The sequence below is a fragment of the Meleagris gallopavo genome, chromosome 5, assembly GCF_905368555.1.
Source record: "Meleagris gallopavo chromosome 5, MGAL_WU_HG_1.1, whole genome shotgun sequence".
NCBI classification, from domain to species: domain Eukaryota; kingdom Metazoa; phylum Chordata; class Aves; order Galliformes; family Phasianidae; genus Meleagris; species Meleagris gallopavo.
This window is the reverse complement of record NC_139408.1, coordinates 6,024,326-6,036,509: the sequence shown is the minus strand read 5'-3', so window position 1 is coordinate 6,036,509 and position 12,184 is coordinate 6,024,326. Positions and strand designations below refer to the sequence as shown.

The 12,184-nt window shown below is 46.3% G+C and overlaps 2 protein-coding genes and 1 pseudogene across 2 annotated transcripts; 1 reads left to right on the top strand and 2 right to left on the bottom strand.

The window, feature by feature from the left end:
- Positions 1-3,645: 3,645 nt before the first annotated feature.
- Positions 3,646-4,694, top strand: LOC100549568 (olfactory receptor 5AP2-like; annotated as a pseudogene).
- Positions 4,695-7,631: 2,937 nt separating this feature from the next.
- On the bottom strand, positions 7,632-8,642 carry LOC146544219 (olfactory receptor 5B21-like). Its single transcript, XM_085223822.1, has one exon. The coding sequence runs from the start codon at positions 8,640-8,642 to the stop codon at positions 7,632-7,634; it is 1,011 nt and encodes a 336-aa protein (XP_085079948.1).
- A 2,543-nt stretch (positions 8,643-11,185) lies between these two features.
- LOC100544552 (olfactory receptor 5AR1-like) lies at positions 11,186-12,184 on the bottom strand. Its single transcript, XM_019616046.2, has one exon. The coding sequence runs from the start codon at positions 12,182-12,184 to the stop codon at positions 11,186-11,188; it is 999 nt and encodes a 332-aa protein (XP_019471591.2).

Here is a 12,184-nt window from a genome sequence, read left to right as displayed (position 1 = left end):
CCTCAAAAGCAGTCAGCTTTCCCCAAAGACTCTGCTTAGTTAAATTTTCCATTTCTTCTTTAATACATTCTTTCACCATTGCTTTCCAGAGGAAGAGTCCCTGAGCTGCTCCTTCCAGCAGCACTCCTGTGGTCACAGACTCACAACTTTGCAGGCTCATCCAAGGGCAGTATGCACCATCACTACGCCGCATGGTGGGCTCTTATTTCACACAGCACAATATAAACAGTGTTGAGTAGTGGGCATGGACTCAATTAGCTCTCTTGTGAACATGTGAAACCAGATGCAATAAGTCTAGGACAGCATATAAGTTATTCATTTATTATTTATTTTTGGCAATGGCCACATACCTTACCATTCAGTGTCCCTGTAATTTTACTACATAAACCTTATTTCTGCTCTTCTGATAAAAAAAAAAGAAAAGAAAAAGAAAAAGAAAATATTTTTTACAACAAAGAACAGAAAAGAAGAAAGCCTCATGTGTCATCCATTGGAGATTATCTTCAAACACTAAACTCCACTCTATTTTAGTTCATTCCATTCCATTCCATCCCATTCCATCCCATCCCATTCCATTTCTTTTTACTCCATTCCATTTTATTCCACTCCATTCCACTCAATTCCACTCTGCTGCATTCCACTCAATTCCATTCCGTTCCACTCCACTCCACTCAGTTCCACTCCGCTGCATTCCATTCCATTCCATTCCATTCCATTCCATTCCATTCCATTCCATTCCATTTCTTCCTACTCCATTCTATTCAATTCCATTTCTTTCTATACTACTCCACTCCACTCCACACCATTCCACTTCATTCCATTCCATTCCACTCCATTCCATTCTATTCCACTCCATTCCATTCCATTTCTTTCTACTCCATTTTATTCAATTCCATTTCTTTCCACTCCACTCCACTCCACACCATTCCATTCCACTCCATTCTATTAAATTCCATTCCGTTACATTCCATTCCATTCCATTCCCTTACATTACATTCCGTTCCACTCCACTCCATTCCACTCAGTTCCACTCTGCTGCATTCCACTCCATTCCACTCAGTTCCACTCTGCTGCATTCCACTCCATTCCATTCCACTCCATTCCATTCCTTTCCATACCCTCCATTCCACACCATTCCATTGCATTGCGTTCCGTTCCGTTCCACTCCATTCCATTCCACTCCACTCCATTCCACTCCATTCCATTCCATTCCATTCCATTCCATTCCATTCCATTCCGTTCTATTCCGTTCCATTTCTTTCCATACTACTCTACTCCACTCCACTCCATTCCACTCAGCTCCACTCTGCTGCATTCCACTCCATTCCATTCCATTCCATTCCATTCCATTCCATTCCATTCCATTCCATTTCCATACTACTCCATTCTATACAATTCCATTTCTTTCCATACCACTCCACTCCACTCCACTCCACTCCACTTGAATCCACTCCATTCCACTCAGTTCCACTCTGCTGCATTCCACTCCATTCCACTCCATTCCATTCCATTCCATTCCATTCCATTCCATTCCATTCCATTCCGTTCCATTTCTTTCTACTCCATTCTATTCAATTCCATTTCTTTCCATACTACTCTACTCCACTCCACTCCACTCCACTCCACTCCACTCCACTCCACTCCACACCATTCCATTTCATTCCATTCCACTCCATTCCATTCCATTTGACTCCACTCCATTCCACTCAGCTCCACTCTGCTGCATTCCACTCCATTCCATTCCATTTCTTTCTACTCTATTCTATTCAATTCCATTTCTTTCCACTCCACTCCACTCCACTCCACTCCATCCACACCATTCCACTCCACTCAATTCTGTTCCATTCCGTTCCACTTCATTCCATTCCACTTGACTCCACTCCATTCCACTCAGCTCCACTCTGCTGCATTCCACTCCATTCCATTCCATTCCATTCCATTCCATTCCATTCTATTCCATTCCATTTCCATACTACTCCATTCTATACAATTCCATTTCTTTCCATACCACTCCACTCCACTCCACTCCACTCCACTTGAATCCACTCCATTCCACTCAATTCCACTCTGCTGCATTCCATACCATTCCATTCCATTCCACTCCATTCCATTCCATTCCACTCCATTCCATTTCTTTCTACTCCATTCTATTCAATTCCATTTCTTTCCACTCCACTCCACACCATTCCATTCCATTCCATTCCATTCCATTCCATTCCATTCCATTCCGCCTCACTCCATCCCATTCCATTTCATTCAATTTCATTCCAGTCAGTTCTGTCCCTCTCTATTCTATTCTAGGGAAATCTACATGTATTCAAATTAAATTCTTCTGGCTGAGAAATGAATGTCATTTTTTCTACCTTTCTCTCATCCTCCATTCTACAATCCTCCACCACACCATCAGTTCTCTACACTGATCAGTTGTTTCTTCAGGAAGATTCCAGCTCTCCCCATCAGTCCTCTTGAAGCAGCTTTCCTATGGCCAAGGCTGCAGAGTGGTGTGGAGAGTCCTTCAGCCCGCCGGCTTTACAGCCCTGGTGGCCATCTTGGTCACAAGGACATGGCGATGGCTCATCTTCAGATGGGTGCTCACCACAGCCCTCATGTCCTTCTCTGACAAGCTGGCTGCTCTACAGCCAGCCCTGAAGTCTGGGAAGTCCCCCGTAGTGGCCAGGGCCTGGCATTGCCCCTTGTGGAGGTTCAGGTGATTCCCATCTGCCCACTTGGGATGTCATCTTGGACAGCAAAGAGCAAAACCAAAGGGAAAGGCAGAGGAGCTAGGAGGAAAGGTGACACCTCAACATGCTGCTTGTTTCCTCCTGTTTTTGTTTCATTGCACTTCACTTCTCATCATTCAACATGGCTTCTGAAACCTGTGGAGAACCCAAAGCATATATGTCTGACTTATCAGTGAGCTGCTTCCCACTCAAAGCTGTGCCTAAAGCAGTGGAAGCTGCAAAGTCAGGCACTTCCAAGTGCCTTGAAACTGCAAGGAGAAAGATGGAAAGATCTCTAATGCCCAGGAGAAGTACCATCTCTGAGGAGCTGAGAAAGGTGATGTCAGCCCCAGTAAGAGGTGTATGGGCAATTGCACATATCCACTGGAGGACAATAAAACCTGGAGCTCCACCAGCAAGGCATCGCTTTGGGTGCCCTGAGAACAAGCAGAGAGATGTTCCGTTGCTGGAGCCCAGATATAGACACAGGAGTGGCTGTGTGTCTCAGGATGGGTGGAGGAGTCCTGAACAGCATGACAAGAGGTGGGTGAAGGCATATTGTTAGTAGATAGGGATTTCCCTTTTGTTTGTGCATCCTGCAGGCTTTCCAGCTAGCTTCTAGGAAACCTTTCAATTTCATAATAAATATCTTCCATGAAAGCACAGAAATGGCAGAAGTGGAACATTTATTATAGTATTCATTTCCAGTGGTGATGACTTTGTACAGATACATTCTTTGGAAATGCTGAAAGCTTAGGATCAAATTTTGGCAGGATTGAGAGTTGCTTGGCTGGAAGGGGCAGCAGGGAAGAGCAGAAAAGACTTCCTTTCTATTTGCATGTGATATCTACTATGTGTAGGGGCAACTCTACAACCATTCTCCTAAGAATAATGCAAATGTCCTTATTTGTGACTCAGGAAAGACATGAGCCAATGCAGGTTTCCTGTGTGCAAGAGGGACCTCCACCACAGCCACGCCAGTTTGCAGTATTTCCATCACTTGTTACTTCCACTGACCACGGTATGGACAAATCACTCCATGGCGACAGAATTTATTCTTGTGGGGTTCGGTGATCACCCTGAGCTGCAGGAGGTGCTCCTTGTGGTGTTCCTCATCATGTACCTCATCAATCTAATGGGAAATGTGGGAATGATCCTCTTAATCAACTGTGATCCCAGGCTGCACACCCCCATGTACTTCTTCCTAAGCCACCTGTTCCTCCTGGACATCAGCTTCTCCTCCAGCATTACCCCAAATTCCCCCTCAGCGTTCTGACAGGGAGCAGAACCATCTCCTACAGGGGTTGTCTCACTCAGTTTTACTTCTATGTCATGTTTGGCACAGCAGAAGCCTTCCTCCTGACTGTCATGACATATGACTGCTACATGGCCATCTGCAACCCACTCCAGTACACATTGGTGATGTCCCAGGGATTGTGCCTGCGTCTGGTGGCTAGCTGCTATGCTGCAGGGGCCTTCAACTGCTCTGTGCACACAGTAGCCATGCTTCACCTCTCCTTCTGTGCCTCCCACCGCCTGGACCATTTCTACTGTGAAGGGCCACTGCTCTTTGCCCTCTCGTGCTCTGACACCAGCATCAACGGTATCTTAATGCTCATCTTTGTCAGCTGCATGGTGGGCAACACCAGCATGGCTACCCTGCTGTCCTATGGCTGCATTCTGGCTGTCGTGCTGCAGACCCACTCCCCAGGACCAGGCATAAGGCCTTCTCCACCTGCACCTCCCACCTCGGTCACTCTCCTCTTCTACGGGGCCATCGCCATCATGTTCATGCGGCCCAGAGCCAAGAGGTCAGTCAAGCTGGACAAAGTGGTTTCCATCTTCTACACTGCCGTCACTCCCATGCTCAACCCCTTTGTCTACAGCCTAAGGAACAAAGAGGTGAGGGCTGCCCTGAGCAGGGTGAGGAGGAAGGCACTGCTCATGTGCCACAGACATTGGGGCAGCTTTTAGCTGGGCATGGCCAGCTTTCCATGGAAAGGGCCTGGAGGAAAGGGAAGATGCTGGAGCATCGAGGGGTCTGTCCTAGAGAAGGTGGGATGCAGCCAATGGTGGGAGAGACTCACAACAGAGTTGTCCTGGTCGTTTTCAGGGTTACAGGGCAAAGCTGAAGTGACTAGCTGCAGGTTGGAATCAAAGAAGAAAAGCATCTCTTTATTCCCTCATCTCTTATTGACAAATTCCAGCCAACGTAAAGGGATATGACTACTCTTTAGAAAGGATTGTTTTTGTCTTCTGGTAGACAGAAGCAGACCACCATCAGGGAAGCCTGAGCACTGCCATGTGGAATGCTTAAGAGAAGTTCAGTCGGAAGTTGTCATTATTTGATAACAAGAGCTCATTGTCACCTAACTCATATGTTACATCTCATGCACGCTTGTTAGTTCTGTTGGGGTATCTCTTTGTCATGTTTCTCTGAGTGTACCTCTGAGAGGTCAGCATGGAGGACAGCCCAATGCAGAACTCTGGAACCCACTTAGCAGCACTGCTCCAAGTGGGGATTTAATTATTAAAAGAGGAGGACGTCCATCACAAAGGAAGTGTGGGCTTTGGGGACTTTGGGATTACCCTCCTTGAATGACAACCCAGAGAAGCCAAGTAAGATGCAATGCTGGGAGATGAGCACAGGCAGGCACTCAGAGATGGGGCAGAATGCAATACTCACCAGTTTCAGAGATTTGGATCTTTCACATAACTAAACTGAGAACAGCCAGAGAAAGACGACTCCAGGAAAAGAATTTTAGCACCCTTTACTCCATATAGAATGTATTGGCCATGGGGTGTGATTAGACACTCTATATTTTTCAATAAACGTGAGTCATATGAGAGGCGTTCTGGTGTCTGTGTGCTTTGCACGGTGTTAATGTCCCTGCTGAACCCCTTCAACTGCAGCCTGAGGAACTGGGAAGTGAAGGATGAGGGGATGAACTGAGGAGGCTGGGAAATAGACAACATACTTCTTAAAAGAGGAAAATGGGTGATTGCACATCCCCAAAGATATGTCTACAAGAAGAGCACCTATCTTTTCTGTTAATGTTTGTACTTGTTGCTTTTCACAGCCTCTACAGGAGGATACAACAAAGGAGCATAAGCTCTTCAGATCCTGAAATGCTTCATATGTTAGAGGTGTATTGATTTGCTCTTATTTGGACAACAAGTTTTCAATTTCAAGAAGTAGGTGAGCCCAATCCCGCACACATTCTCCAATCCCATATTCCAAATGGGAGAATACACAGTTATGAATCCCAGCCAAGTGTGGAGGGTGCGTGCAGTGTGCTTCAGTTTGCCTCACAGTCTACAAAATACACAGGAACATCTGTGCTAAGGCAATGAACACCAATAAATTTGAGGCCTGAAGTATCCTTGAAAAGGTCCAAAGGTGAGAAGAAGTATGAGGAGCACTCCCAGCTCCCTCCCTCCGAGAGTGGTTCTGCAACTCCACTGCCATGCCCAGCAGAGTTTGGAGAGCAAGGTTGCAGTGACAGCTTGGCCTATGCTTTTCTGATCAGAACCAACTCCAGTTTTTCAACATATTGAAGAGGGTTTGGAAATAAGTACTTTGTTCAGGTGTTTTATTTTGTTCCATGGATCAAAAAGAGACAGGAACAAGTTGTCTGATTAGTGGAATCCAACCAAAGCGTGTTAGCTTGACTGACAGAAAGCTCTTCCAGCAGGCCTGGGCTCCAGGCTCTTGTCATCCAGCTGGTTAAGGCTATTTCCATCACAAGTGATGACGCTCCCCTTCTCAGGGCAGAAAGTGTTCTTTGGAGACCAACCACCCTTCAAGGAGTCATTGGCTTAACAAGCCCTTCTGGGGCTTACCAAGAAAGTGTCCTCATCCTGAGAGCTTCTCAGCAGGCTTGGAGTCAACTGAACTGATCTTTCCTAACAAGCCCTGAGAGACTCATTAGTGGGGACTAACAAGAAACTTTCTTCCTTGTTAGCAGCAAGGAGCTCCTCTACAGCCTCTTTCTTAGTCAGAGTTGGTCCAAAGACAAAGAGGGTCACTGTATTGCTACGTGAAATGCTCAGGGCAATCACTTGGGCATGGCTGACAGGAGTTGGATGCTATTTCAGGTTCTCCTGATTAAAGCACTGACACCCCACCCCTCTGGTTGGATCTCAAACTCCAGGTCAAGGTGTTTTGCTCCCACTCTGCTCTTGGGTCTGCTTGGGTCACTTCTTTGTTTTCCCACTCAACGTTTCATCCTATTCAAGACACTCTTCTGTCCTACTGCTTGAGTCAGCTGAATTAGAACTTCCAAAGCTTGTTGGTCACATGACACATATCATATGACTTCTTTTAGAGGAAAAACCACATGATTCTACAACACTGAGATAAAGCAGTTTGTATTCATACAACAAAAACAAGCTCCAAGTACTTGGGTGGGAAGAAGGCACACAGGTAACAGTCCAGGTAAAATTAATTCTTGCACGAAATTGTTGTTACAAAGCCTAGTGTTTATTTCCCTGGCAAGGCTGACAGAAGGGAAGAAATGGGGATTTGGAGAATGTTTTTGGAATCGCATTGCCTAACTCATCAACAGAATCCAAGTTGCTCCTGCATCACAAGACATCAGGTAAACTGTGTGTGCCTCATTCCCATCACTCAGGATCAAAAGGGCTTCAGTTCCTGAAATTACACATGTCAGACTATAAATGCACAGAAAAGTAACTGCAGCAATGATGATCGAGTCAAGTCATGAAAAGGCCTGATCTAAGAGCAGCCTACAACCAAACATTGAGGAACACAGTCATGATTTTCCATTCTTTTCTCCCCTCACTCATTCATAGATCACTGGAGAGTGTTCCTTCTTTTCATGATGCAGCACAGCAGAAATGCAGGGGTATAAATATTTCTGAGAAGACATCTCCATTCCCCCAAATCAGTCAGGACACCTGTTTGTCAAGGACACGCTTTCTCTCCAACACTTTCCCTAGAGCGTCCTTTACCTCCTGGTTCCTCAGGCTGTAGATGAAGGGGTTCAGCATGGGGGTCACCATGGTGTAAAACACAGAGGCCACCTTGTCCAGGTCCTGGGAGTGCCTGGAGCTGGGCTGTGAGTACATGGAAGCAGCAGACACATAGAAGAGGGTGACAGCGGCCAGGTGGGACGCACACGTGGAGAAGGCTTTGCGTTTGCCTGCAGCTGTGTGCATCCTGAGGACAGTGAGCAGGATGTAGATGTAGGAGATAAGGATGGTCACGCTGGTGATGAGCATGTTGAAGCCAACCACAAGAAACATCACAATTTCATTGATGATGGGGTCTGTGCACGAGATGGCGTAGAGCGGGGGACCGTCACAGTAGAAGTGATTGATGAGATGTGATGAACCACAGAAGGACAGCTGCAGTGCAAACCCTGTGTGAATGGTGGCATTCACAACCCCAACAAGGTAGGAGCCAGCAACCAGCAGGGCACAAACTCTGCTGGACATGGAGAAGACATAGAGCAGAGGGCTGCAGATGGCCACATAGCGGTCATACGCCATTGCGGCCAAAAGGTAGCACTCTGTGGTGGCAAAGACAGCATAGAAATAAAACTGTGCCAAGCATGCAGAGTGGGAAATGACTTTCTCTGATGCTGGGATGTCTGAGAGCACTCGGGGAGTGATTGAGGAAGAATAGCAGATATCAAGGAAGGACAAGCTGCTCAGGAAGAAGTACATGGGGGTGTGAAGCCGGGAGTCCAGCCTGATCAGTGTGATCATGCCCGCATTGCCTAGCAGAGTGACCACATAGATCAGCAAGAAGACCATAAAGAGGACAGCCTGGACGTCCCTCTTCTCAGAGAATCCCAAGAGCACAAATTCAGTGATGAGGCTGTGATTTCCCTTGGCCATCATCACAATACAGTTGCAGCTGGAAAGCAGAGATGTGGATAAACACAAAACCAGCATGTTTCCTTTTTACCCCACAGTCCAAGATCAAAGGAATTGTCTTTTTATCGGGGAACATAAAGCATGCAGGCTGCAACCAAAGGAAAACAAATTAAATGTCTCAAAACACAAATAAGCAATGTAAATGGTGCAATATGTTTGTATTATTCTGGTCATATTTTGGTTTGGTAATGTCACTTGGCAAACTGGAATTTGTGTTCTCCTTTTTAAAGTTTGTCACTCTTTAGATCCAAATAGATAACCAAAGCAATTAATTTTTTTTTTTAATATGTATATTTTTTTTTAAAGAAGAGATGTCTCACAAGAGAAAAAGCACCAGTTAGAGAGAGACGTTTTTAGAGGCTTTCATTTAGGAATGTCAGAGGAAAACTCTCCTTTCTGCCCTTCCTTCCCATGGAGAAGTTGGGAACAACTCTAAAGGTCTTTGAAATGGGAGGTGTAGTGTAAAAATTAACACCATCTCCCCTTTTCTGTCTAGTGTTGATAACATTCCTGTGAAAATACTGAATTGAGAAAGGCAAAGGAAAGGGTTATAAAGATCAGTACCACTGGAAGCCCCAGCAATGGAAGGTGAACTCACAGAGCAAGCTACTTAGAATGCAGTTCAAAAAAATGATCACAGTACCAAGCCTATGTCTTCCCAAAAGAGAAGTTATTTAGATGGTGGAAGGAATTGCTCACTGAGGAATCCATTGCACACAATGTCAAACTCTACCCTAGGAAAGGAGTGTTCTGCTCTTGGAAAATTCAGTGCATAAGCCCTTCTCTGACTGGTACATGAGTCTCTTCAGTCTGGATTTAGAGAAAATGGGGCTTCACAGACCTTTGTATTCCTTTCCAGGATTTGAAACTGCAGTTCCCAGTCAGTTTTCCTCACATGCAGCAGAACCATTGGCCATGTGGCCATGTGTCCAGGAGTGCTGCAGATGCTTGCTGCCCTGGAGCCTGCCAAGTGAAGCTCTGACCATCTGATGCCTGCTGCTGGCTCTCTAACATCTCTGATGAGCACGGCTTTGGATAGTCAATGCTTTAGCTTCTCCAAGCCTCCTACCTTTTGCTCATTATGCAATTACAACAAAGACAGGCATTGTAATTAGCTGAGACTGTGGGCTTTTCCTTAGTTCTAGCAGCTGCCTTCAGGTTAGAAAAGCTGCTTCTGGATTCCTGGGCTGTGTTCAAGAGACCCTGACCTTGGGCGAGCGATTGCCATGCAAAGGGGCTCCTGCCAAAATCCTCCCTTCCTGGCAGCTCAGCTCTCCATGGGGCCCTCTGGCTGACACTGGGCGATGCTTCCCAACTCACCTGTTGGCTCAGGACCCTTCCCAGTTTATGGAGGCATAAAGCTGAGACTTGTTCTCACCTACACCTACAGGTGAAGTGAGAAATAAGCCCGTGTCTCCCCTTGTTAATGTGAAGGGCAAGAACAATTTGTGAGCCATAAAGGGCATCAACTCCAGACCGAGAGATGGTGTTGTTTATATGATGCTTTCCTTCAAAAGTGGGGCCGATTCCTCCCCCTGGTTTGATCATGAAGGAGATTTCTCTGGGGAGCAGATAACTTTGGAGACAGCTCCTTTAGGAGGAGACTTGCACTAAGAAGTAAACATGATCTAATTCAGCATGTTAACTGAAGGGCTGAGTGTTCCTCCTTCTTCTTTTCAGGTGTGATTTGTGTCATAAACACATGGGGAAAATAAAAAAAAACGAGGCATGCATTTGTGAAGGGCACCTGAACATCAGCACAGGAAGCCACAGCTGTGCTTGATGCCCTTCAGAACTGCCCCTGCGGGTGATGGCTCTGGACAAACTCCACATTTGCCACAGCTCCACGTCTGCCCATTGGCCCTGGCTGCCAAGCAGCAAGTGGAGAACGCTGTAAATTTTTTCCAGAAAAAATATTTTCTCCATGGTAAGGACGTTTGACATAGGTCAGATGAATCACATCCTCCACACACATGGTTGTCTCCAGAAGGGGAACTAGTGGTGACTAACCCAGATAAGAAGGCCTACAATTAGAATTGGTGACTTCTGCTCTGAGATGACTCAAGCCTCATTTCATGAACCTGCAAGCACAAATTATTATTTAGCTGCAGCTGGGATGGAAAAGACACTCTGCTTGGGCTGTTGTTGGACAAGACAAGCAAAACAACACATCAGGTTTATTGAAGAAAGCATAGCCTTAGTCAACAACTTAGAACATTTTCAATCAAATTGTGAAAATCACCATTTTATCCTGAGATATATATTTTAATTAATATAGAGAATCTATCATTATTGCATGGTGTTGGTATTTATTATAAGTTCCCTGTGCAGGTATGTGTAGAACTCATAATATCTCTTCCTTTGAGAGATTCACCAACAATGGAAGAGTTTCTACTACTGCTATTCCTTTCCTTCATCCTACCAAAAAACAAAATTACAAGTTATTCATTCTTCAATGGACTCAGTCCTTGGAAAAGCATCATCCACACACAAATGTCCAGCCCAAGGCAAAATACATTCCTCTCAAGGGACATGCAGGAATGTGCAATGCCCCTGTTACATCAGGTGTCCAGCGATCTGCTGTGATGTGTGACACCTGTTAGAATTTGGTTGAAGGGAGACTGCTGACAATGGCTACAGGAGGGGACCTTCCTCACGGCTCTGCTTAGAGCACTCCTCACCTCCGTGTTCCTCAGGCTGTAGATGAAGGGGTTGAGCATGGGAGTCACCACCGTGTAGAAGATGGAGGCTGTTTTCCTTTCCTCTTCCGCGCGACTGGAAAGGGGGTGGAGGTACAAGAAAGCTGCAGAGCCGCAGAAGAGGCTGACGGCAGTGAGATGGGAGGTACAGGTGAAGAAGGCTTTGTGCCGGCCCTCCACAGAGTGGATGGTGCAGACGGTGAGCAGGAGGAACGTGTAGGAGACAAGGATGGCCAAGACCAAGGAGGCAATGATGAAGCCAGCACATGAGAGCATCAAGACCTGGTTGAGCCAGGTGTCAGAGCACGAGAGCTGTAGGAGTGGTGGGATTTCACAGTAGAAATGTTTCAACACATTTGGGCCACAGAAGGACAGTTGGAGGAGAGCTGTGGTGTGCACCAAGGCGTTCAGGCTGCCGGCCACGTAGGAGCCAACCACCAGCTGCATACAGACCCTGCGGGACATGACAACCAAGTAGTGTAGAGGCCAGCGGATGGCCATGCAGCGGTCATATGCCATGATGGCCAGAAAGAAGGCTTCTGTGGTGATGAATACTAAATAGAAGAAGAGCTGTGTGAGGCAGCCGTGAAAAGAAATGACTTTCTGTTCAGTGAGGAGTCCCAGCAGCAGCTTTGGTGTTATGGATGTGGAATAGCAGACGTCCAGGAAGGAGAGGTGGCTGAGGAAGAAGTACATGGGTGCGTGAAGATGAGGGTCAGTCCTGATGAGGACTATCATTCCGAGATTCCCCACCAGAGTGGTGATGTAGATGAGGAAGAAAACCACAAAGAGCAACTCCTGCATGGTGGTGAAGCCCAAGAGGACAAACTCTATCACGCCAGAGTGGTTTCCCCCTGCCAT

Bases quoted from the DNA above. Each gene is read 5' to 3' on its own strand.
- LOC146544219 (XM_085223822.1), bottom strand. From the start codon at position 8,642: ATGCTGGTTTTGTGTTTATCCACATCTCTGCTTTCCAGCTGCAACTGT.
- LOC100544552 (XM_019616046.2), bottom strand. From the start codon at position 12,184: ATGGCAGGGGGAAACCACTCTGGCGTGATAGAGTTTGTCCTCTTGGGC.